We start from the raw sequence: 27,990 nt of genomic DNA on the forward strand, positions 1-27,990 counted from the left end.
GGGGGGGGTGGACGGCCACCCCGGGTATGTTAATGATCTTAAACGCGGCAGCTCCACGAAGTGAATGCCATGCGTGCGGGCTGCTGTCTTTTACAGCTGCCGCCAAGTACAGCGGTGGCCACATAAAATACAGCCCATTGTCACTGTTTTAATGTTTGGAATATGGGAGCCAATTTGCACACAGCAAGCTCCCACAAACTGCAATGTGATAATTACCAGATAATCTATTTTTGTGATGTTGATTGAGGGATAAGTATTGGCCAGGCGCCAGGGATAATTCCACTGCTTGTCTTCAAAATAGCACCATGACATCTTTTATATCCATTTGAGAGTACTGACAGGGCTTACAGTTTAACGTCGCATCCGAAATACAGCACTTCCATCTGTACTGCACTAGAGTGTCAGCCTCGATTGCTATGCTCAAGTTCTGGAGTCGGACTTAAACCCACAACCTTCTGACTCAGAGGCAAGATTGCTATCAGCAGAGCCACAGTTCACACCATCCAATAAATAACAAAAGTCACATTGTGGAGGGGCACATTAGTGATGGGGAAAATGAATGACACAGCATTTATCACATGGATAATCAATGATGAATGTGCAATGTCCCTTTTATACTATATTCTACCTAACCTTTTTTTTATACAAAATGGTAAATTGAAAACATTTTTGGGGAGAGATTGAAGGATTTGAATCACTGGATGCAATGTACTCAGAGGGTGCTGAAACAAAGGATAAAACATTAAAAAAACATTTTTTTAAAACACACACTTTTATTAAAATTGACAGGAGGTAGAAATTCTACAAAATTTCTTTTCATTTGATGCATGTGTTCATTTCTGGCATAAGTGACAAAGTACTGAGATTTGTTAAAATGGTTTTTAAAAAAAAGATTTCCAGCAGCCCTTATCCAAATACAAGGTTTGTTGGCAAACTGCATCCATCAGAGAGATTAACAATTCTAAAAAAATAGACTTCAATGGGACATTACATAATTTAAAGAAAAATTATGTAACATCTGTCTTCAACATAATGGTGTGGATTTTAGCCTGGAGGAGAGTTCTGTGCAGGCTGAGCTACTGCAAAGTCTGAAAGCTTGCAAGATTAGGTTTCTCGAACAGCATGCAGAATTTAACTGCAGGGCTGCTTTAACCATTTTTGTGAGGATCCTATCCACAGGCAGCCTGATTGACAGGCTGGAGGCCTTTTGGGTAGGAAACCTACAAGAGCAGGTAGGTGTATTGGAGTAACGAGAGAGATTTGGGGGTGGGGGGCAGGGGGGGGGGTGGTTTGTCTGGATTGCAGGTGGACGGTCGAATGGTTTTCCGGGATTTCCCAATAATGGAGGGAGTATACCGATGGTTGTACACGCTTCATGAGTGTGGGAAAGGAGGGGGATCAGGATCAGGAGCAAACAGATTGCTGTTGGATGTGGAGGGGGACATTTAATAGTAACTTGTTGGGCCAGGGGAAAGCACTCCTATTCCTCCTGCCAACACCCAGTGGTGTAAAGGCACTACCTCATGGATTTAGCCCTTCTTGCCTCTAAGCAGTTGAGTTTTGAGGCCCAGGAAACACAGTCACCTGTGGTTAAAAATAAAATGATTGTTAAAATGAAGGCAAGTAGCCTCATTAGAATATTTAAATGATCAGCCCACTTCCCGCATGTAGCTTGGTTGCCTGCTCCTTGCCCCATATCCACTAAAATGGGAGGTGGACAGGTTTGGTTCCTGCTCCAGTTTTTTTGCATTTTAACTTCTAACACAAACCCAACCATCCATTTTTGGGAGTCAAGACTCAGCCCAATTGATCCACAAAGCAAGTGAACACCAAAGTAATTGTTCAGGTAGTTGGGTAAATAAATCATAAAAATGTTGAATGATCCAACTGTGATGTGACCTTTGACCAAAACATTCTTGCATATATTAAAGAAAATTTTTAAAACTATAGAAACTAGGCCTTGATATTGCAATGTGGCATATGTTGTCCAAACTTCTCTTTGCTACTTAAGTGGCTTACATTAACCAATTTAAATTGCACAGCTTCACTGAAATAGCTGAGAAAGGAATTTCAGATGAACATATTAAGTTTTCATACACAGCAAGCCAACAGCATAATCTTAGAGCTCTAGTTAATTTCAGAACAGATCCTTAAGGTAAAATTTAATCATGTAAAATTACACATACTACGTGGTACAATTTATGTACAAAATTATTGTTTGAATATAAAACCCTACTTGCAATGAAATAATTTAGTGTTCAATGGCTCAAATAGCTAATTTAGCAATTTCTCTTTTTTACAGAATCATTACTTACAATTTTCATGCAAAAATACGGATAATATATCATGAGAAAATAGACTAATGCATTTTTCAAGCAATTTTGGGCACATGAGAATACAGTCTTGCTAAACTAATTAGAGGCAGGATAACTGAAGGATAAGACTGAAGGTCAAGGCGATCAATCATCAAGCAGATCCTCAGTTTGACAAGAGAGTACATTACTGTTGTCATGCCATAAGGAGGCCTATGTTTCAGTTTATATTACAACATATAAAAATAATCAAATAATTGTTTACACAGTTCTGTCATATTTTTAGCTGAATCTAGAACAGTAGCACATTACAGCATTACTTTCTACCACATCATATGTCCTGGGATAACAATTTAAGATTGCTTTCAGCCAGGTTTGAGTCTTCAAATTTCATGAACATATTGCTCCAATGGCTGATTTAGCTTTATTATTAAAAGTTACGTGAGCATTGAAAGATGAAGTTGCCAACTGCCAGAAAATAGCTGAAGATATGAATTAATCAAAAGGTAAAAGTGATTGTTACAAAACTTCTATATTTAAAATCACGTTACGTTTTTGGAATCTAGTCATCAAGCAATTGATAAAAAAAATAGGCACTTATATAAACACTGGGCCAGATTTTGCTGGACTGGAGCATCTCAAGTTGTGTCCCATTAGTTAAACTTACAATTACACAGATAGGTTTTAAAAATACTTGCTCACAAAGTTGCTGGAAGTGACAACTAATCGCAGTGCTGAGCAGGGTGGATCAAGGAGAACCAGTATGTAGTGTATTTGGATTTCCAAAAGGCATTCAGTAAGGTGCCACATAAAAGGTTACTACACAAGATGTTGGTTGATGGTGTTGGTTAATATATTAGTATGGATAGAGGATTAGCTAACTAACAGAAAAAAAGAGTAGAGAAAAATGGGTAATTTTCAGCTTGGCAAACTGTAAATACAGGGATGCCACAGAAATCAGTGCAGTGGTGCCAGACGCCGCTGCCTGGGACGGAGCAGCTGACCCCCCCTACATCATTGGGGGGTGGCCACTCCACCCCCTTCATTGAAAAGAGCCCCCAGCGTGAAGTATTGTGGGGGCTCAGCGGCGGCCACTGACTTCAAAGCGTGCTAATAAAATTCAGCCCGATCTTTCCAATCGTGCAGGAATCTAGAACTAGGGGGCTCAGTTTCAGACTAAATGGTCGCCTATTTAAGATGGAGATGAGGAGGAATTTATTCTCTCAGAGGATCAAAAATTTTTGGAATTCTGTACCCCAGAGAGCTGTTGAGGCTGAGTCATTGAATATATTCAATGAGATAGACAGAATCTTGAACTATAGGGAAGACAACGGTTATGCAGAAATAGCAGGGAAGTTGAGGCCAAGATCAGATCAGTCATAATCTTATTGAATGACAAAGCAGGCTCGAGGGGCCGTATGGCCTACTCCTGCTTATCTTTCTAAAGTTATGTTCTTATGGTGTGGCAAGGGCAACAGGGCATCTGGAACCTTGGTGAACAATTAGACAAACAGTGCATCTCCTCAACCAATAAGATGATTAAAGAATTGAGAAGTAAAAAGAGGAAAGACTGAGATGGAAGGTGAATTAGCATGGGTGAATTCAATGTCAAATCAGATACAGAAAGGGCAGTAAAGAGAGGGAAGAAAGATTGGATTACAAGGGAGAGAAAAAGACAAAATGAAAAATTTAGAATGACATTTTTAAAATCTCCAACAATAATTCCCAACCTAACGGAATGAGACTTTGCACTTACAATTGTTCACTTCCTGGAAAAGATAGGCTGATTGGCAGTCATTAACAATTATCAGGTAGTTAACAGGGTACGTAACCTGTTAATTACTAGACTTAACTTTCTGTGGCGAGTTTAATGGGTAAATAATGTGGAAATGCAATCATTGCATGTGGAGATTAAAAGATGAGAGGCATTTTCATGAAGCCAATGGGGGGTGTGGGGGCAAATTGTCCAGCATCTTGTGGCGATTCACAATTTATGGGGTATCTCTTCTGCTTCACAAGTTGCCGGCCGATTTTACACATTAATAACAGCATGCGTCATTCAGATGCACTTATTTTTCAGCAAAGTCTGGCCCAATAGCTTCATTTAAATTTCAGTAAGAATTTCTACTGTACATTTGCTGTAAGATTGCTGAATTCTCTTTGGTTCTAAGTGCTAAAACCCCCATACATTAAAATCCTATGGAAGTGATCTTCCCAAAAAAAATTTGAAAATGGTAGACAATTAAAAACTGAATACTCCCTTTCAGCTTTACTAGGTCAAACAAAGACTTAACTAACTTTTTCCAGGTTAGCCCCAGATTTAGGACTCATCATGTCCTAAACCAAATTTCATGAATTGGGATCAGTGCAGATTGTAACATTTCTGCATTTTAATGCACTGGTTTTGGTACAAAGGCATTAAAAAACTGGAAAAGTACAAGGTTCAAGTAATTTTCTTGGTCAAAATTTACAAAACATATGATTAATTGCAGCTTTACTTTCGTCAATTATATTTACCTTTATGTACATCTGAATTCCGAGCAGCACAATAAAAATAAGTTGAATTCTGTATCAGCATAGAATGTAAAATTATATACATATTGTGAATGTACTATTAAGACTATATGGAATGTAGTGTAGTGAGATTTGATTTTGTCTCACAAAGTAGATTGCTGAAAATATGCTCCAATGATTTGGCCCTATGGGTACAGTCCCATAGTTGTAGATTTAATGTTTATTGGAAGAGACACATATCTTTTCCAAATTACAAAAAACAGATTGATGGGTAAGAAATATACATCAAAGGGGATGTGGCATTATTTCTGTTCTTATGACAACTATTTATCTAGTTAGAATATTTATAGAAATAAATGTGTGAATCTCGAAGTTTGCTTAGGGGGACAGTGGGGAAAGAAAAGAACAAAACCCGACAACTACTTTGAATACCGTTAGGCACAACTGATCAAAATGATATATATAATCTGTATTATCTAACATTACTACAGTGTACATAAATTAGTTTTATTTTCCTATATATTTTGAAGATTATGGAGGTAAAGTTCAACTTCAGAGTGGGTGCAAAACGGGCAATAGCGATTGGCCACCTGTTATGTACCCGACCTGATTTTCCTCTATATTCTACATTTCTCTAGTTTAAAAACACTGGTGTCAGAACAGGATTCTGCAGGAATGTTTCACCCTAGCAATAACACAATTGACAGCTAATATATTTATTATTCCTTGTCTATCTCTTCTGAAGGCACTGCCTCACACAGAAGTACAGCTCCACAGCCAAGGGTCACTTCCTGGTCGCTCATCCAATAGGTCATTGTTTATTTGCAAGCATAGACGATTGGCATAAGCAGGCTATTTGAACTAGAAAAGCATCGCAGCTGAGTTCCATCCTGTTCTCAGCTAACATTTTTACATAACCTTTCCAGATGGAAATCAAACTGATAATTCCCTCGCCAGCCTGGAGGTGTTTACTGTTTTTGAATAGCAATGGCCTCTTCATCTATATAGTCCACTTCCAATGATGTCACACCAGGTGCTCTTTATTTTATATGACATATACAAAATAATGTTTAGATTGAGGTCAATTTGCATGGAATTTGTTCTGGCCTTTGCGCTTGTGCATGAACTCATGCCTGTACTGCTAGGATAAATTATACATATATAATGTACATATGTACATTACTAGCCCTAAATGAATTTATAGCTGAATAACTAGCCCCAAATTAATTTATAGCTGAATAACTAGCCCCAAATTAATTTATAGCTGAATATAAATATATATATATATATATATATATATATATATAAAACTTATCCAGCAGTTAAATTATATAACAAGTATCAAGATGTGAATGGTAAATCAGTTCTGATTACAGCAGATACTAAAATATTAACATTTCTTATGTAGAGTAGCTAACAAAAACATTAGCATCTGTATAGGCTGAAAGGTCAGTCTCAAAGAAGTCCTCCAGCTTCCACTGCAGTGTTTCAAATGTAGGCCGTTCACAATCTTTGTCTTTCCAGCATTCTATCATGATTTCATACAATTGTGGGGGACATTCTGAAGGGCATGGCATTCTGTATCCTCTTCCCAATTCCTGGATAACTTGGTAATTTGTCATCCCTAAAGAAAAGCCAGTATTTACTACTTTTTGCAAAAATAACATTTTTTTAAAAACACAAACCATAAATATTCCTAAAATTTCAAAAAGTTGCATTTTAGTTCTTTTACATTCATGATTTTAAAAAACTCTTTAAAAGGACTCCTTAATAATTCAGTCTGAAGAATGACTAAATTCCCACTTGGATCAGCTCCCAGTCTATCTTCAGCAATATTTTGCATTTTTGATGAGATTCATCATTTGCTTGAACTATAATGATGCACACACACAAGTGTACTTCAGCCTCTAACGTTGAGTTTCTGCTCTTCCACACAGCTTTTGCAAAAATTTAAATATCAGTAACTTAGTGATTCTAACTGTGCCCAAATATGATAAACTAACCTGGATAAGGCATCTTTCCGAAAGTGATTATTTCATACAGCAGTATTCCAAATGACCAAACATCTGATTTGATACTGAACTTATTAGAATGGATGGCTTCTGGTGCAGTCCATTTTACAGGAAATCTTGCTCCTTCTTTAGCTTCATAAACATTTTCATCATCTGCCTGATGGTGTTAAAAATGGTATTATTAAAGATATACTCAACAGTTTAAATGAGGTACTCAAAATTACTTTAGATAAATAACAGGTATACATTTAAATTGAAACCACTTTCATAGAAACATAGAAAATAGGAGTAGGAGTAGGCCATTTGGCCCTTCGAGCCTGCTCCGCCATTCATTATGATCATGGCTGATCATCCAACTCAGTAACCTGTTCCCACTTTCCCCCCCAAATCCTTTGATCCCTTTTGCCCCAAGAGCTATATCTAACTCCTTCTTGAAAACATACAATGTTTTGGCCTCAACTGCTTTCTGTGGTAGCGAATTCCACAGGCTCACCACTCTCCGCGTGAAGAAATTTCTCCTCATCTCAGTCCTGAAAGGTTTACCCCATATCCTTAGACTATGATCCCTGGTTCTGGACTCCCCCACCATCGGGAACATCCTTCCTGCATCTACCCTGACAAGTCCTGCTAGAATTTTATAGGTTTCGATGAGATCCCCCCTCACTCTTCTGAACTCCAGCGAATATAATCCTAACCAACTCAATCTCTCCTCATACGTCAGTCTCGCCATCCCAGGAATCAGTCTGGTAAATCTTCGCTGCACTCCCTCTATATCAAGAACATTCTTCCTCAGATAAGGAGACCTGCACACGATATTCCAGGCGTGGCCTCATCAAGGTCCTGTATAATTGCAGCAAGACATCCCTGCTCCTGTACTCGAATCCTCTCGCTATGAAGGCCAACATACCATTTGCCTTTTTTACCGCCTGTTGTACCTGCATGCTTACCTTCAGCGACTGGTGTACAAGAACACCCAGGTCTCACTGCATATTCCCCTCTCTCAGTTTATAGCCGTTCAGATAATAATCTGCCTTCCTGTTTTTGCTACCAAAGTGGATAACCTCACATTTATCCACATTATACTGCAAATGCCATGCATTAGCCCACTCACTCAACTTGTCCAAATCACCCTGAGCCCCTCTGCATCCTCCTCACAACTCACCCTCCCACCCAGTTTTGTCTCATCTGCAAATTTGGACATATTACATTTAGTTCCCTTATCTAAATCATTAATGTATATTGTGAATAGCTGGGGTCCTAGCACCGAACCCTGCGATACCCCACTAGTCACTGCAAAAAAAGTGGAGCCATAAATATGAAAACAAATCTACTTACCCAACACCTCATAAAACATCTTGCATGTGGTAACTTTTTAAGTTTCATTTCTAATGGGTAATTTTTTATTCCTATACTTTGCATTAGATACTACACCGTCAGAAAACTTGTAGATCAACATTCGTGAGATGATTTTCAACAGAATCATATTCCATTATTCCACAAGAGGCTATTTAAAACTTAAATTAAATCAATTACAGGAGTCTGAGAACAGTGTTGAAGCAGCCCAGCCATGAACTGCTTTAAATCAACATCTTTACATCATTGCAATCACAGAGTATAACACCTCAATTTCAGAGATACTAGCTGTTAAAGAAAAAGCTCCAGATCATTCCTTTTTTCTGCTTTCTTTAACTTAACTATTAATGCAGGGAAATGCAATACAAGGTGGTCTTGTTGAAGTGGGACATGAAAGCTCAAGAAAATAAAGACTGAACTATATCAATACCTTAAAACAATGCTTTTAGTCCAGACAGACATTGCTAAACCCACAATGGAGAATGCTTTCAATCTGCTTCAAGCCTTTATTAATCTGCATCATAGCCATTGTGGTAAAGTGAACATGTCAAAATAAAGTTAGGAAACCATGAAATTGCCAGGAAATTGAGATAACAAATCAAAAATGCTAAATTTAATACTACAAAAACAAAGTAGACAACTAATTTCACGGCAATAGTAAATCAAAGCAAAATATTATATTGATTTTCATTTTAACACAACTTGTTCTATTTTACTATAATAAAAGCAAAATATTGCAGATGCTGAAAATCTGAAATCAAAGCAAAAAATGCTGCAAATACTCAGCAGGTCTGGCAATATCTGTGGAGAGAAAAGCAGAGTTAATGTTTCAGGTCAGTGACCCTTCATCAGAGTTCTGATGAAAGGTCACTGACCAGAAACATTAACTCTTCTTCTCTCTCTACAGATGCTGCCAGACCTGCTGAGTATTTGCAGCATTTTTTGCTTTTATTTGTTCTATTTTACAACATGCATATGTGCCTAAGTATTTCCCAACTTGCTAAAACTCATATATACACCATGCCTTTTTTGTTATCTAGTTAGAATCCAGCTCAACTGATCTCTCATATTGATTACAATTTTTTTGGCACACACATCTCACTATTTTTATTTAAAAAGTACTTAGTTAACCAACATGCACAATAGGCTATGTGCCTTTAATTCTTTAGTTGAACAATTACACAATTGGAAAACAATCATTAGTCCTACCATAAAGACTCGTGCAAGTCCAAAATCAGCTACTTTACAGATGTTGTTCTCTCCAACTAATACATTCCTGGCAGCTAAATCCCGATGGATGTAATTCTGAGCTTCCAGATATGCCATGCCTGATGCTACCTGTGCAGACATTTCCAGGAGGTCATTTATGGTCAAACTTGTCCCCTGGTTTTCTGTTGAAATTAATACATTTTTTAAATGTTAACTTTCAGAAGTTATTACCACCATTGCAAAATTTGTAATCTGATAAAATAAAATGAAAGGAAATCCAGTTTAAGCCTCACTTCAGCAATGCAGTAATGAGAACAGTAAACTTCAATGTAAGATGTACTGATAATGAAATAGACCATACAGATTTTTCTTGAATTCAGAACATTTCTTTCGCTAAGCTTAAAAAGAATGAACAAATTTGAATTTATTGCCCTGAATTTTCTGCATGTAATGGCATATCTAAGCTGTGGGGTCTGTTTTATGGCACAGAAGTTCCAGGAATGTATGGCGTTAATAACTTATGCCAAGCCTTAATTTCATGGGACTTTTGTGTCATTCTGTTGTGATGTGACCCTGGCATAAAGAGTTGAAGGTGAATTGTGAAGTCAATCACAGTTTGCCAACTTGCTGAATGAAAACTATTTTGATCACCACTGCTACATAGATCGCTACAGAATGGTGCTGATGGGCGCAGGCTGTTTGGCATAATCATAGGAGGAAGAATAATCATGAGCAATTTGATTTTGAAATGCAAAATAAGAATGATGTGAATAAACCTACTTTATAGTTGTTATGTAAATAAACATCAGCAAGCCCAGCATTTATTGCCTATCCCATCATTTGAACTAACCGACTCACACTGCAAGTCAATATTAGCTTTCGAGCCCACATGGACACATGATTTAAATTGAGGATTTACTGCATCGATAAATACACAGGACTGCACAATATCATCCAGCATCTGTAATCATGCACTGCAAAGCTGTTCATAAATGTTCAATAAATTCATCTAGAAAAGTATACATCAGGGGGAGCCAGTGGAAGAGGAGTCATATCTGACTCGAAACGTCAACTCTATTCCTCTCTCCACAGATGCTGACAGACCTGCTGAGTATTTCCAGAACTTTCTGTTTTTATTTCAGATTTCCAACATCCACAGTATTTTGCTTTTACTTTAAGGTTGAAGATGAATTCAGTTTAAGCAGCATCCAATACTGCACAGTGAACTAAACAATCTGCCAACAGTAAAAGGAATACCCGACCTTTTATTTTAATAACTTGGAATATTGTAGCAAACCTTTATGGAATTTTACAACATTAGTGCTTAAAAACAATAAATGGCAGACTGCCAATTTAAAATAAGTGGGAGCTGCCACTTCTTTGTATCTAAGGCAAGAAATGCATTAGTTTCCTGACTTGTTTAAACAACATTTAGTGGGTTCTGACGTGAGCATATGTAAAGTCACACGTGCACAGGACAGGCAATAGTACTTTGGTGCTTTCTTATTTAAAATAATATGACAGTTTAACTATCTCATCAAAGCATATCACTGACTGTAACTATTTGCTTTATGGGCCTGGATACAAAAAAGTAAAGATATATAGTGCACAAGAAACGTAAAAGAGAGATGGAAAACAACTATCTGCATTTTACTGTCATTGTCCCAGAATCGGCCATTGGCTAAGCCACTTCTAATTCACTTATCTGCTCAATGCTGCATATTCCTATTGGTTCTCTGGTGAATTCTGATGTAAGTTTGCTACTGGAGGACTGGGGCATACAACGGTCTAACGTATGGCATTAGTCGCCATCAATCACCAATGCAGGGAATTCCTAGCCTTTCACCATTTCAGGATGTCCCAAAGTGCTTCACAGCTAATGACGTACACAATTAATGATCACAATGTGTTTTAGTGATGTTGGTTGAGCAGAATTCCACTGCTCTTCTCCAGTAGCATCACAGACTCTTTTACATTTACTTACAAGAGCAGATGGGACCTCAATCTTAACTAAAAGATGGAACCTCAAACAGTACAGCACTCCCTCAGCATTGCACTGAAGTATTGATCTAGCTAATGTCTTCACGTCTCAATATTAATAAAGCTGAGTACTGTTTGGGGTGGAAGTATGGTAGAGACCATGTACACATATCACTGACAATCTGACACCCAGAGAACAAACACAATGTATCAGGCATTACAAAAATAAATAGAAACCAACCAGTAAACATAAGGACCCAACTTTGCAGCAGTTATCAGCACGCACCATGATAGACATAAAGGAGAGAGAGAAGTGGAGAACTTAAGGGCCAGATGGCTGAGGGCATAGCCACCAATGGTGCAGTAAAGAAAGTGGGAGATGCCAGAGTTAGAAGAATGAAGAGTTCTAGGAGAGCTTTACTACTGCAACCCATCCTCTTAAACCCCTCTCCCTGTCTCCTCCACCCTCACTTCTAACAATAAATGCAAGAAGCTATGGACGTCTTTGCCATTAAGTGCTGGATTTTATGCAGCCAGTGGGGGTTCCCAATGCCAGGCCAAAAAGGCAAGGGGAACCCCGCCCCAGCCGTTTGCGGGACATCCGGGTGCATTTTACGGCGCTAAAGTAGTTAACTGCCCAGGACCGGGGTTCTTAAAGGGTCGATGATCCCACCTCCAAGAGCTGCTGGCCAGTCAGAGGGCCAGCAGCTCAGCAGTCCCAATAGTGCCACCAAGAGCAGTGGTCAGTGCTGGTACTGCAGTAGGCCCAGGATCAGGAGCAGGAGCAGCCATGGAGCCCCGGAGAATAGTTCAGTGGGGTGGGCTGGTTGGGGCAGGCCCTGGCGAGGGTGGGGGGGTGGATTGTTAAGGGCAATGGGGAGATGTTGACACAGGGGCAGCCTTTGCTGTCCGGGGGTGTGGGAGGTCTTTCTGTGGACCACAGATTGCCCAAGCAGGAGGACACCCTCCCCCAGCCCCACCCCCAACCAGCCCACAAGGAGGCCACTTGGTTTTACTGGGAGCCTTAATTCGCCTCCGGCGGGAAGGCTGTCCTCGTTCTTCCCCGCCCCTGACAATCGGGGGGGGGTTAGGATGACGATGGGCACGCCACATCCGACTCCTGCCTTCCCTCCCGATTCTACGGCCCCCTCTGCCTCCCAAGGGGGGAATTAAGTTCTGCCCTAAGATTGAGACCATCCCAATCAGCTACCTCTGTCACGTCCCACCCCACTGAGCCAAACTCCCTCTAAATATCCCTGCTGCCCTAGCCCTAAGCTTGTATCTTTCTCTAGTTTCTCTCTTATATCCCCTATTGCCCTTTCCAAGCTCATCTTGTCTATTAGGCCCACCACCTGTTCCCTCAAGCCAATACCCACTAACTGCTGACTACCCAACGTCCCTTCCTGGTCCCCATGTTAGCTGATATTGTTAACAGTTCTCTCACTTCAGGCACTGTCCTTCTTTCCTTTAAGTCTGCTGTCATCACCACTCTCTTCAAAAGACCAACCCTTGACCCCACCGTCCCTGCAAACTACTGTCCCATCTCCAACCTCCCTTTCCTCTGAACGTATTGTTGCCTTCGAAATCTGTGCCCACCTTTCCCGGAACTCCATGTTTGCATTCCTCCAAGCAGGTTTCCACCCCTGCCTCAGTACGGAAATGACTCTTATCAAAGTCACAAATGACATCCTATGTGACTGTGGCACAGGTAAACTATTACTCCTCGTCCTTCTCGACCTATCTGCAGCCTTTGACACGGTTGACCACATCACCCTCTGCCATCACCTCTCCACTGCATCCAGCTGGGTGCGCTGCACTCACCTGGTTCCATTCTTATCTATCTAATCGTATCCAGAGAATCACCTGCAATGGCTTCTCTTCCTGCACCTGCATTGTTACCTCTGATCTATCCACAGCCCCCTTCTATTTCTCATCTACATGCTGTCCCTCAGCAATGCCATACAAAAGCACAGTGTTAATTTTCACATGTACACTGAGGACATCCAGCTCTTCCTCACCACCACCTCTCTCGACTCCTCCACTGTTGCTAAATTATCAGACTGCTTATCCAACATCCAGTACTGGATGAGCAGAAATTTCCTCCAATTAATTTCAAGAATTTTATCTCATTTAAAACTGAGTTAAAATAAATGCAATACTCCGAACATGTGTATGGAAACCAGGTAACTCATGCAACATTAAGATCAATTCTGGAGATTAAAATATACTCTACAGTAGGCTGAAACTAAATATTACTTCTCACCAATCTACCAATCAGGTAAGTCTCAGAAATCTAAATATGTTTTTTGAGGGACTTTCCTGGAATCTGCCTTTGACTGATGTATCTTCAAAAGGTAGATTAAAGATAAAGGCTACTTTTATTATAATTATATTAGATCATCAGCTTTAGATACAGTCTGAACAATTTAAAAACATCGAAAAGAAAAGTTTAGCAAAAGGCACTTCAATTTCCCTTACCGTAGGTTTTGATGCCTTAATAAAAGTATTTACCTTATAAAGATTCATTTTAAAAGCATCAGAAAAGATGCTGTCAACATCAGTTAAGCCTACTGCAAAAAAAGCTTCATGTCATCACCATAATCAAAGTGGCAGCATCCAGGGATACACTCATGGCATTCATAAAATATACAGAAACCAAATTCTCTTTCAAAACAGCCACTTGGATGGGCATTTTCTCACATAAATATAGGGGGGATAGGTGGAAAGTGCTCCTTTCCTACAGTTCCTCTCCTTTTGCAATTAACTGCACAGTCCTTATCATCTTGATAAATTACTGCTGTACACTGTTGCACTTTATGATAAGTCTCTTTCTGTGAGCTGAAGCACAGCTGATTATGGAAAGTTACCTATACTTACTGTATAAGTAGTCTAGCAAGCTCCCATTTTTCATCAATTCAGTGATAATGTAAATTGGTTCTTCTACAGTGCACACAGCATACAGCTGAATAAGCTTGGGATGTCTCAGCTTCTTCATTATTTGTGCCTCCCTTAGGAAGTCTTCTTTGGCCATCGTACCTATGAAATGGACATAGAAAACAAATTTAATCATGCACCCTTATCCAATGACATCTGTGATAAAAAGCTAATGGGGCATTTGTAAGCGGTTAGTGGCATTACATGGGTGTGGCCCAAAATTTTCAACTCTCTATTCATTGTCAGTTTAGTTCAGTGGTCGCACTCTTAGCTTTGAGCCAAAAGGTTGTGGTTTCAAGTCCTACTCCACAACTTGAGCCCATAATCTAGGCTGATACTTTATGCAGTACTGAGGGAGTGCTCATGCTGCCTAACTATACGGTAGCATAACTCAGGAGTGTAACTTTAGGACCCCTCAAGTTCTGAACTAGATATTATGCCTTTTGCACATGCTTTCACATGCCCTTCTCCAATATTATCAAAGGCACACTGTGAAACAGAATCATGGAATCACAGAATGGTTACAGCACAGAAGGAAGTAATTTGACCCATCAAGTCTGTGCCAGCTCTCTGCAACCTCAATTTAGCTTGACCCACTCCCCTGCCCTTTCCCCACAGCCCTGCAATTTTTTTCCCCTTCAGGTGTTTATCCAGCTCCCTTTTGAAAGCCACGATTGAATCTGCCTCCACCATACTCTCAGACAGTGCATTCAAGATCGGAAACAATCACTGCATAAAAAGGCTTTTCCTCATGTCATTTCGGTTCTTTTGCCAATTACTTTAAATCTGTGCCCTCTGGTTATCAACACTTCTGCCAATGGGAATAGTTTCTACCTACTTACTCAGTCTAGACACCTCATGATTTTGAACACCTCTATCAAATCTCCTCTCACCCTCCACTTCTCCAAGAAGAACAACACCAGCTTCTCCAGTCTATCCACATCAATGAAGTCCCTCATCCCTGGAACCGTTCTCGTAAATCTTTTCTGCATCCTTTCATAGTAAAACAAGACGAGATATGAATTCACAAATAGCAAGGAAACTTGCAGAGAAACAGTCAAACGAAATTCTGTTTATTCAACTAAATCTATTTTCTTCCCCCAAGAACAGAGGAACAAACAATGAATTGTCCTATCCCTGCTCCTTTGTTGTCCGATTTACCTGTTTCATTATCTTTCTTTCAGACCATTTCTAACTGTAAAAACGGACTTCCTGCATTTTTAGCAACTCATTTCCAGGCTTCATACCTGCAGCTTGCAGTCTCTCAATTGAAACCACATGTATCTTTTCTTTTTGTTAATGTTGAACTCAGGGAATCGAGGGCTGGTTGCTCTGATACATTCTGTGCAAAGATTCACCAGCAGACCTGTCAACCCAAATGACTACACCTTCCCACAAGGATATATTCTCTTCAGAAATCTTATGCTGTGTTCAGATGAATGGAAGTGTCCTGAGCTTATGGGTGTGGATATTTGTTGGTCATTTAGGATAAGGTGACAAATTTCTTAATTACCCGAGTCATGCTAGCCAATGTTGCTTGGGAAAATCCAAGAGATCAACATTGTATCAAATTGAAACAGACTAAGTAACGATATTCCCCAATCAGGCTCTTTAATACATCATGTCAATGCTTACAGCCTGTGGTCTCTCTTTTCAAACTGGTGTGAATTCACTTTGTTCCAAACACAACACACAACTGCATTATTGCACATAACTCAATTCCAAAATCCTTTCAATGAAAAGCACTTTCTTCAGAAATCTTATCCTGTTGACACCTTCTTACAATTTGAACAAACATCTGTGCAATACCCCAACTACAGCCTAACTAAGATCTTAGAAGATTTTCATGCAAACAGCAAAAATGGGGTACTGATTGGTAACTTGTCATTCGGGTAGGGGGAATCGAACAGCCTGTTCTCAGAGTGGAGCTAGCAGAAGTTAATTAAAGATGAGGGCTAAGCCATTGGAGTGAGGGGTGAAGGAGCAGTGGTGGAGATAAAATTTAATATTTGGGAAACTGTCAGTGAGGCACAGAAAGAACCCCTTCCATCAAATAATCCTCACATATATACTGTCACAGAACTTTTTTTATCCTCTGTTTAAAACAGTGTGCCTTTAAGACAGAGAAGTTTCTTGAATTCTTTGAGAACAGCGCCATAGCCATGCTGTTCCCTAGGTAACAGCAGGAGACGTGCTATAATGTTTTAATTTAACTGTGTGCAGGGGATGGCTGAAACCAGTCTGATCTACAGCCAAAGTGTGCTTACTGAAAAGAAACTGTCTATATCTCAGCAGAGGAAATCTACATTGAGCTCAAACTGTGTTTGCCTAAGAAGGAAAAAACCCTGGAAAGAACATTTTCATTGTTGGAGGTAGTAAATTCTATTTTACTTCAAAACTCTAAGAAGTCTCTGCTACAGAAGTAACTCTCTCTATTGCCTGTTTGTGTTTGCTGGAATTTTCAGTGACGTTTCTGCTGAAGGACTGCCAGTTTGAAAATCCAAGTAGGCCTATTGCTGTGCTCCTCATTGAAAGAACTGTGTAACACCTGCTGCAGCTAAAATACTTTGAATGCCTATCTATTAAAAACTGTCTTGTCAAATTCGCCTGGAGACTTCGAGTGGCATCTGATTATTCTACTCTGGGACACCTCATCAACCAGGAACAAAACCCACCAGGACTTACAACCTAGCTACTTATTTTATTCCTAAGAAACCTCCTTTTTTTAAAAACGGTTAACTGATAGTTGTGCGCATGGGGAGGTAGGGAGGGGGTAGGTTAAATAAGAAGTTATAAGATCTTTAGACATAAATTTATCTAAATAGTGTTTAAGATATAGTTTATTAATAAATAGTTAATTTATTGCTGTCTAAAGATACCTGGTTTGATATATTTTATTCTCAGGGTTAATACAGTGTTTAATTTGGCGGTTTTCAGGTTAGATGGGAAAACTTTAATAATATGCAGCGACCTGTGGAGTAATGGGACTGAATTGACAGTGCATTGCTCCCACCTTGGTCGTAACAATAGATTTTTTTTGTGTGTCTCAGCGCAGCCTCCAGCAATCCTTTTAAAGAATGCTAGTTGTTGCTACTTTCGACTAAGTGGGAGTAAACAAGTCCTGCACTGTGGGGATGCCATGCATTCCCATACTAAAATGGCATTGGGGTTTTACCTATGTGAGGGGAACCCAATTTGAATGCCCTAATAAGGCTCCCACCTGTTTCTGGTGTGAAATTGATTGCCCATATTGAGGCCCGCTGGAAGATGACAGTGAGCAGGCCTTAGGCAGGTATTGTTTTGCAATTTTGATCTTACTATTTTTCCATTCCTGCTGAAAAACAGGGAGGTAGGAAGATCAAAGTTGGGGCCTACGTTTCTAGCCACAAAACCAAGGAATAGTTTTGATTTGCTTACTAACTCATGTCACCATTTTTAATGACCTAACCTCCCCTTCTGCATATCACTATTTAGTTTTAAATTTTACCATTTAAGATGTATTTCTTTTCTCTCTCCTTGTTTCCAAAATGCATTTTTCATTTTTCTGGACTGAACAACATAGCTTACCCATCTGCCCATCCTACCATTCTTCAAAATCATCACTATTTTTCATGCCTTCCAAACGTAACATTACTCATTATATATTTACACTCTCACAAACATTTGTTTTAAACTTTTGTTTTCTAACCTTCAAACATTTTGCCATTCATATTCTGTTAATTCCATGTGTCTTTTAAAATTTCAATAATTCTTTTATCTACCTTCTATATTTTCACATCTGTACATGTTACCTACTTCAGTCATTTCCTGATTTAATCAGCCCACCACTTCATTTGAAATCACTATTACTAATGTCCTACTTTATTTGTTCATCTCGAGTAGTGCATCGCCAAAGATCAAACGAGCAATCATACCAGTTTTGAGTGTTTTTATGGCAACGTGAGTTCTGTCATTCCAAACTCCTTGCCATACTTCTCCGAATGTTCCAGCACCTAATTTCATTATCAGTTTCAGGGAGTTACGAGGAATTTCCCAGTGATCCACAGTGTTGTAGGATAATCCAACAGTTACGGGTGTTTCCAGCTAATGATTTAAAGCAGAGACAGTCAAACATATTATATGTTCCAATATCGAACAGAGCCAGTGTATAGAATCCATTAAATTATAGACAAATTAAAATGAAGATTCATGCCATTGAAATCCATGAGAAACACTTATCTTAACTGTGTCATAAAGAAAATTCCGAGCAAAGCAACATTTTATAAGCACTTAGGTTGTATTTTGGATCCCTCAAAACATAATAAACTTAATTTTTAGCATTGTGGGAGAAGCCACATGTTAAACTGCTCAGATAAAATATTTCTGCTTATGGGTCCAAGCATGAGTTACCCACATTGTGTTACCATTGAAATACACAACAAGGTAAAAGGAACTCAGGTCTGCTGCCTAAGCACCACATTAAACAGAAAGGACTTGCATTCATATAGTGCTATATATAAATTCACAACACCCTAAAGTGCAGGCAATGAAATACTTTTGATGTGTAGTCACTGTTTAGTGTTGGAAACTCAGCAGCCCATTTGCACACAACAAGCTTCCACAAACAACAGTGTGATACATGACTAGATGGTCTACTTTGTTGTTTAAAGTGACCTTGTTGAGGGCTAAGTATTGGCCAGGCCACCAGGAGAACTTCCCTGCTCTTCTTCAAATAGTATCACGAGATCTTTTACATTCGGGCACTCGCAGCCTGTCAAGCATCTCATCCAAAAGACATCACCTCCAACAATGCAGCACTCCTTCAGTACTGAACTTGAGTGTCAGCCTGGATTATGTGCTCAGCTTTCTGAAGTGGAGTCTTGAACCCACTAACTCCTGGTGAATGAAATACCACTGAACCAAGGCTAACATTAAACATAGCCTGAAGCCAATAAGGATGTTACCTGAATTAAGAGAATGCATTATCAGGAAAGATTGAACAGGTTGGGGCTTTCTTTCTCCCTGTAGAATAGTGAAGACTAAGAGAAGTCCTGTTAGAGATCTTTAAAATTATGGAGGAGTTCAAAAGGCTGGATGTAGAGAAAATGTTTCCACTTGTGGGTGAGCATGGGTTGGGTTGGCATCTTGCCAGCTATAAAAGATGAGGGACACGCAGCAAACAATACATTTCAGTGGGGTGTCTTCTCTTGGTGCACCTTTGTTGATGGCTTTGAAGGCCAATCCTTGAAAGGCAGTTTCTGCCACAAGAGCTGCATGCGAAGCTGCCAAGTGACACTGTGAGTTGTTGTTTTTGATGTTGGAGCCTGTTGCCAAGCTGCTGTAGCAACTGGTCATCGCGGTAATGCAAACCAGTCCACAGGATGTGGCACCATTTCCCTCTTTCATCAGCTAGTGACTCCCAAACGCGATAGTCGACATTTAGGGTCTTCATGTCATGCTTGCAAGCATCCTTGAAGCAGATCTTTGGGTGCCCCACTGGTCGTCTGGCCCCGGCTACTTCACCATACCTCACCGTGGGAAGGGGACGAGGTGGTGGGGGTAATGGAGGAGAGGACCAAGGTATCGCGGAGGGAACGATCCCTTTGGAATGCTGACAGGGGAGGGGAGGGGAAGATGCGTTTGGTAGTGGCATCACGCTGGACGTGGCGGAAATGGCAGAGGATGATCCTTTTGATGTGGAGGCTGGTGGGGTGGAAAGTGAGGACAAGGGGAACCCTGTCGCTGTTCTGGGAGGGAGGGGAAGGGGTGAGGGTAGAGGTGCGGGAAATGGGCCGGACACAGTTGAGTACCCTTGTCAACCACAGTGGGGAGGAATCCTCAGTTGAGGAAAAAGGAAGACATATCAGAAGCGGTGTCATGGAAGGTTGCATCATCAGAGCAGATGCGTCGGAGACGGAGAAACTCCTTACAGGAGGCAGGGTGTGAAGAAGTGTAGTTGAGGCAGCTGTGGGGTCGGTGGGCATATAATGAATATTAGTAGACAGCCTATCCCCAGAGATGGAGACAGAGAAGTCGAGGAAGGGAAGGGAATTGTCGGAGATGCACTATGTAAAGGTGAGAGAAGGGTGGAAATCAGAAGCAAAGTTGATAAAGTTTTCCAGTTCCGGGTGGAAGCAGGAAACGGCACCGATGCAGTCATCAATGTACCGGAAAAAGAGTTGGGGGAGGGGGCCTGAGTAGGACTGGAACAAAGAATGTTCGACATATCCCACATAAAGACAGGGATAACTAGGACCCATGTGGGTACCCATAGCAACACCTTTTACTTGAAGGAAGTGAGTGGAGTTGAAGGAGAAGTTGTTCAATGTGAGTTAACATACTGTTTGCCTTTGCTCCATGACCTTCTGGTCAGTTATTCTCTGTGACCTTGTCCTATCAACAGCTTCTCTTTTGTTATCTCTTGCCCCACCTCTACTTTACTTACTTAAAACATATTACATTTCTAATATTTGCCGGTGCTGATGAAGGGTCACTGAGCTGAAATGTTAACTCTGCTTCTCTCTCCGCAGATGCTGCCAGACCTGCTGAGTATTTCCAGCATTTCTTGTTTTTATTCCTAGACATTTCCCTGTCGATTACTTCAGTCACGTCTTCAAAAAATTCAATCAGCTTTGTCAAACATGACCTACCTTCTACAAATTTATCATGGCTCTCTCTCATAAACTGAAAATATTCAAAGTATTCAGTCACTATCTTTAAGTTTAAAACTCTAGTAATTTTCTGAGAACATACATTTGACTAACTGGTTTATAATTCCCTGGTTCCCTCTCTCACCTTTCTTAAATAGTGGAGTGATGTGCAATTCTCTATCTAAAGAAACGGTTCCTGAATTGAGAGAACTTTGGAAAATTATCGTTAGGACATTTGCAATGTTCTTACCAACTTCCTTTAAAATCCTGGGAATTTGTCACTCTTCAGTGCCATTATTTTCCTCATTACTGTTATTTTGATTACATTAATTTTTAATGAGTCCCCATCCCTGATTCAATATTAGTTTCAAAACCAACACTTTCAACAGTGCAGCACTCCCTGAGTTGCAGCCTGGATTATGTGCTCAAATCTCAGGAGCAGGACTTGAATCAATGACTTTCTAAATCAAAGGCAAGAGTACTAGCCATTGAGCCACAGAGGATGGCACTGGTTCCTTTAAGTGAAGGCTTGATGTACATGAGGAGGAAGGGAATAGAATGATATGGGGCAGCGTGGGACGTGATAAGGAGAATGGGAGAAGGCTCACGTGAAGCATAAAAACTGGCATTAACCAGTTGAGCCAATTGACCTGTTTCTGTGCTGTTGATTCTAAGTAATTCTATATTATTCAGCACTGTAACAGGAGCTTTCAAAGTAAGTAATTATCTACATTTCCTTAAAGCTTTTTAGTACTGTGGCTGGCTTGGAACAAGTCAAAAATAATCAACGTAAACTGCTTACCCCACAGCTAAAATAGCTTGTCTAGTTTTGACAGAACTACTTTATGAAGTCATGGAAAAGATATAATAAAGATTTACGAAGATAAAACTAGAAAAAAGACAGTGATAAGAACAGGCAGCAGAAACTGGACTTCTTTTCATTGGAGCAGAGAAGGTTAAGAGGAAATGGTTTCATAAGGTAAATAGAGAAAAATCAAGGTGTCAATAACTATAGGGCTGTCTTCCTGGGAGGACCGGAAACACTTTAGAGATGTCCTCAAAGCATGCCTGAAGAAATCAAACAACACCGTCGACTCATGAGAGTCCCTGACTTGTGTCCATCCTAGATGGAGAAAGCTCATTTGGGAAGGCATCATACACCTCAAAGGACTTCATCAGGAACCTTCAGAAGTGAAGTTAAGGCAGCAGAAGGAGCGCACCTCCAAACTACTCCTCTACCTGACCCTTCAAGTACCACCTGCCCCTCATGGGGCAGAGTCTGCAGATCATGCATTGGACTAATCAGCCATCTCAGAACCCATCGAACCGGAGTGGAAGCATCCCAAGAGACTGCTTAAAGGGAGAAGAACTGTAAGGCAAACAACTACTTTTATTTATGTAGCATCTTTAAACATCATAAACTGTCCCAAGGTGCTTCATCAGAATGATTATTAATCAAAATTTGACACCGAGCCATATAAAGAAATGTTAGAACAGGTGACCAAAGACTGAGAGGTTTAGGGAGGAAATTCCAGACCTTCGGGCCTAGGCAGCTGAAGGCATGGCTGTCAATGGCAGGGTGCTTAAAATCAGAGATGGTAATGTTGTGTAGTGGTGACTTCAACTTTAAGAGTCCAGCCACTGATGACATCATGCATATATTAGGTGACACTATTTTGAGACACAAACTGAACACATGGCTTGTAGACAGAAAAGACCTGGGCCTGAGCATTGTGTACAGCTCATGCAAGGTAGATAAAGTAAGACAATGAGTAGTGTTTGTGTCGAATCCGAATATAAAACCTGCGGTCATCATTTAAGAAGACTAAAAAGCACATCACAACACATTTTTCTGGCAACAAGGATTTTAAAAAAGAAACCCAGGAACATACAGAAGACTTGCATTGAGGATTCCAGATTTAAGCAAAAGCAAGCACCTTGTGTGCAAAACAACTGCTAATCTTTCCAGTATTTACAGAGACGATCAGCAAACCCACAGCCACACTGGAGCAAATGGCTAGGAAGATTCGAACATCTAGTGGTGGCACTCGATATCAATACACCCTGAAGAAAGGCAGCATTACTCCTACACAATGCTGGACCAAAAGTCAACAATATCTTCGATACACTCAGACACCAGAACTGACAATTATGACGCAGTGAAGTATTTTCTAACAAGATGTTTTCAACCGAGGGCAAATCCTCACTATAAAATGTATGTCTTCTGGCAAGCACAACAGAGTAGTGCGAGACCCTTGACCACTGCATTATGAGACTCAGAAGTCTGCGCCACAACTGCAACTTCACAGACGTGGACAAATAAACCATCTCCTAGATCATTGTGACCAATCACCAAGACTAAAAAAGCAAGCTTTTAAAGAGGGTGAATCATTAAGCTTGCAAAGGTTACTTGATATTGGCTGAAGGCAGAAAAAGACAAGCCAATGTCTTAGACAGGAAAGAGGCAAATAACATAAAACGAGAATCTCGAGTCCAGGTCAAGATCGCTGACAGAATCTGTGAATGCCACAAGAGGTTGGTTTCACCAGAGAAACATACCAAACACAAGGGCACAGAGGAAACCCAGAGAAAGGTCTGAGGGACATCAAGGAAAAGCAAGACAGAGATTACAATCACACCATGTTTGATCGATACTGCAAGATCCACAGAGAAGATCAGTGAGACCTCATTGATTATCTGTCCAATTTAAAGACTACATCATGTATCGATGATGAAGGGAGCCAGGCAGGAAAAAAGTCTTGAGGTTGATGTACCTGAAACCTCAACCTTCCAAGTTTTCAAACTTCAGTCCAACCGAGTTTTATTCAATATAACTTTGGATGATTCAGTAGCTACAGGGAAATTGATAATCTTTCAAGAAAAGGCGGAAACTTTAAATTCAAAAGAAGGGGGCAATGTACTATAGTGTAGTGGTGATTTCAACTTTAAGAAGCCATGTCATTGATGTAACTGATGACATCATCATGCATTAATAAGGAGACACCATTTTGAGACACTGAACACATGACTTGCAGACAGATCAGAGACACTGAACACATGACTTGCAGACAGATCAGAGACACTGAACACATGGCTTGCAGTCAGATCAGAGACACTGAACACATGGCTTGCAGACAGATCAGAGACACTGAACACATGGCTTGCAGACAGATCAGAGACACCAGCGAGGAGAAGACCTGGGCCTGAGCAATGCATACAGTTCATGCAATGTAGATAAGTAAGACAGGTTTAGATAAGTTATACAAAGAAATACTGTTCACATTAAATAATGGTACAAGGACTAGGGGACACAGATTGAAGGTTTTGGGCAAGAGATGCAGGGGGAATGTGAGGAAGAACTTTTTTTTAACACAGTGAGTGGTAATGGTCTGGAACTCACTGCCCAAGAGGGTTTTTTCTTTTTTTTGTGGTGAAAGTGGAGACTATCATTGCCTTCAAGAGCAAATTGGATGGCCACTTGAGGGAAATAAACTTGCAGGGCTATGGGGATTGAGCAGAGGAGTAGGATTGATTGGATTGCTCAGTGGAGAGCCGGAATGGACTTGACGGGTCGAATGGCCTCCTTCTGTGCCATGAATGACTCTATGACTGGAATTTTATGGTAGGCGGAGGGGGAATCTGTCCACCGGCCGAAATGTTGCTGGCGATCCCGCTTCCACCGGGCCTAGGGAGCCAGAACAGATTTTCTGCTCCCCAGGTCCTTAATTGGTCTTGGGTGGGACTTTCACCTCATTGAGGCAGGAGGTTCCACCTAATGGAGCTGCCAGCCAATCAGCAGGCCAACAACTCTTAGTCCCAGTAGCACCAGCTGGAGCGGTGACCGCTGCTGGGACTACACTCTGCTGCAGGAGGAAACTGACAGAAGGCCCTGGACAATCGGTCAGGCCCCAGTGAGGCAAGGGGAGTCGGTTAAGGGGGGCGGGGGGCATGTTGTGCATTTTGGGGTGGTTGGGGCTTCGGGGACGGCCCTCCATGGGGCATAGGGTATAGGGTGCCTGATCAATGAAGGCGGGTTTTCTGAGGCCTCAGGTGCACACTAGCCAAACGGTAAATACCCGCGGCGGCAGGCAGAGGCCCTTAAGTGGCAGATAATTGGCTACTTAAAGGCCTTGTTTGGCCTGGGGCAGGAGGACCATTTCTCGCCGCCACCACCCTGCGTAAATTGACAGTGGAGGCGGCAGCGGGTTGGGAAGGGACCCCCAGCCTCCCAGTCCATTTTACGCCCTCCCCCGCCACCAGCCCCGCTCTTTTGGGGGGGCATAAAATTCCAGCCTATGACTCTAATAAATAGCGTTTATGTTGAATTCGAATATAAAGCCTACAGTCATCCTTTAAGAAGACTAAAAGAATACAGCACAACACTACAGGGATGCACAAGAGGCCAGAATTGGGGGAACACAAAGTTTTTGATCAGCTGTCGGACTGGAAAAGATTACAGAGATAGAGAGGACAAGGCCACGAAGGGATTGGAAAACAAGGATGAGAATTTTAAAATCGAGACATTGCTGGATCAGGAACCAATGTAGCTCAGCGAGAATAGGGGTGACAGCTGATTGGGACTTGGTGTGAGTTAGGACACAGGCAAGAGAGTTTTGGATGAGCTCAAGTTTATGGATGGTGATTTGTGGGAGGCTAGCGAGGAGAGCATTGAAGTAGTTGAGTCTAGAAGTAACACAGGCACAGATGAAGGTTTCAGCAGCCGATCAGCTGAGGCAGGGGAAAAGATGGGTGATGTTACGGAAATGGAAGAGGAGAGGATCAGGCATTGGAAGCTCAACTCTGGGTCAAATCGGATGCTTAAGTTACAAACAATCTGGTTTAGCCATGGAGTTGATGGCTTGGGGACAAATTTATGATCAACACCAAAAGAACAAAAGGAATGTGTATTGATCTACTTACGTCCTTTATCCCCTCCATTTTATACCAACATTACAAAAATGCTCATTTATCTTTTAGGTTTCAATTTTGATGAGTCCCCAATCTGAAAGGTTAACTTGTCAGTTATTTTTCTAGTTGCTAGTTTGATGCATGTTTCCAGTACTTTGTTTAATACAAATTTCCAACATTTTCAATTTTTATGAATTCCTCAGTACCTGTCTGAATTAACTAACTTTTTTCCCCTGTGGGAAGAGAAAACCTTAACCTGTGCTTTTAGCTATTGCTGAGTATTTACACAGCTGGGCAGGAGAAGGGACTGTAGATTTTGAAGCTCCATGAAAAAGTAGTTAATCCACCCAAACAAAAACAAAATAAACAAATATAACATACCTATTCGGAGAATCCTTTGCTTAATTAAACAACCCTCAAAAGCCTTTACAAACTATAGAACTACTCCGCTAACACCTAACCATTTGAAACTGTCAGAAGGATTCATGGCCACAAAAGTAAATCATTCTCTTAATGTTATTTACTTTGGGTAATTATTTTAATTAAAAATGAAAGCTGAGTAAAAGATTCAATAAAGTAAAATACATTTTTTCTGATAAAATTAAACATTTGCTTTAACGTCACATGTTATGTCACCTTTTGACATGGAGCAATAAGTCTTGTACACAAGCCGTCTTGCTTTTTCATATAGTTGTTGACCAGTTCTGCCAAGGTTTGGAATGTTGCTCTTCTTGTAATAAAAAATCCACCTTCGTCCAACCGTCTGATTTTATAATGTTTCACAGTGTCTCCATCACGAACTGTAAAATAGGAATTGAATACAGGAATAAACAATGCAGCGCTCATAATGCATTTTATTCAAAGCAGTAACAATATTAACAGTTGGTGATTGCTTGGAGAACAGCAAAGTTAAAGAGACAGCAGTAAACCTATGCCAGAGTTCAATTGTCTTTGGCACCTTGATTTGAACTAAACCTAAACCAAAGTGCCTCCCCAGAATGGATCATTAAGATCAGCTGAAAAAACAAAACCAACATAGTAGCTTGTACAAAAGAAAAAAATCAATTTAATGGAGCAGGGTCGGTTGGGCGGCACAGTGGCGCATTGGTTAGCACCGCAGCCTCACAGCTCCAGCGACCAGGGTTCAATTCTGGGTACTGCCTGTGTGGAGTTTGCAAGTTCTCCGTGTCTGCATGGGTTTCCTCCGGGTGCTCCGGTTTCCTCCCACAGCCAAAAGACTTGCAGGTTGATAGGTAAATTGGCCATTATAAATTGCCCTTAGTATAGGTAGGTGGTAGGGGAATATAGGGACAGGTGAGGATGTGGTAGGAATATGGGATTAGTGTAGGATTAGTATAAATGGGTGGTTAATGGTTGGCACAGACTCAGTGGGCCGAAGGGCCTGTTTCAGTGTTGTATCTCTAAATCAAATTTAAATCAATGTGTGCCTATATCAGTACACACACACTGCCCTCACTAAGCATATCACTGTGTTTGATTTTAATTACAATAGGGTAAAACTAGTTCAACTGCAATCATAAGCCTCATAAATGAAGCAGAACTAATTCAGGACAATTTTCTACTTGCACTCATGGGTGCTGAGTGGGTGTTTGTGTTTTTCGCCCGATGACAGGTTTGTGCCTCGTTTCAGTATAAGGCAGGAGGTATCAGCATACTCACACTGATTATTAGCATATTAGCAGCAATGGGGGGGGGGGGAGAAAATTCAGCTAGTAGTGATATCATTTAAAGGCAACCTGCACCTCTTAAAAGGGGAAGTGCATTTTGTCTTTACTGCATGATCCTGTGCTGTAATAAAGGCACAATGAGTACAGAAAAGATCCAAAGATTTTCCAGCAGTGTCCTGAAGGATCTTGCGGACAAAGACAGCATGAGGAAGGACTATCTCTTCATAGCTGATGGGAGATGGTTACCAACTGGCCAAGCAGGTGAATACACATAGCATCACAGAGGACTGGGCAGCAGTTCAAATAAAAATTAATGATTTGACCAGAACTGCTAAGCTAAGACTCTTACTCACATCTCTCTTACTCTCAACCCTGTTCCACTCAACTCTACCCTCAGTACTCAAGCCACTTGAACACACTGCGCCTGCTACTGCCTTCATTTCCACAAACC

The 27,990-nt window shown here is 40.7% G+C and overlaps 1 protein-coding gene across 1 annotated transcript in view; it reads right to left on the reverse strand.

Annotated features, from left to right (window-relative positions):
• Positions 1 to 771: 771 nt before the first annotated feature.
• frk (fyn-related Src family tyrosine kinase) overlaps positions 772 to 27,990 on the reverse strand; it is a 105,839-nt gene continuing 78,620 nt past the window's right edge. Inside the window, exons 3-8 of the mRNA XM_068025569.1 lie at positions 26,488 to 26,651; positions 18,229 to 18,397; positions 14,258 to 14,416; positions 9,401 to 9,582; positions 6,830 to 6,995; positions 772 to 6,450 (exon numbers count right to left, since the gene is read on the reverse strand). Coding sequence (XP_067881670.1) covers positions 6,227 to 6,450; positions 6,830 to 6,995; positions 9,401 to 9,582; positions 14,258 to 14,416; positions 18,229 to 18,397; positions 26,488 to 26,651 — 1,064 coding nt within the window. The 3' untranslated portion in view covers positions 772 to 6,226. The remainder of the gene's footprint in view (positions 6,451 to 6,829; positions 6,996 to 9,400; positions 9,583 to 14,257; positions 14,417 to 18,228; positions 18,398 to 26,487; positions 26,652 to 27,990) is intronic.

This window comes from Heterodontus francisci, chromosome 3, assembly GCF_036365525.1.
Source record: "Heterodontus francisci isolate sHetFra1 chromosome 3, sHetFra1.hap1, whole genome shotgun sequence".
In the NCBI taxonomy this organism is placed as follows: Eukaryota; Metazoa; Chordata; class Chondrichthyes; order Heterodontiformes; family Heterodontidae; genus Heterodontus; species Heterodontus francisci.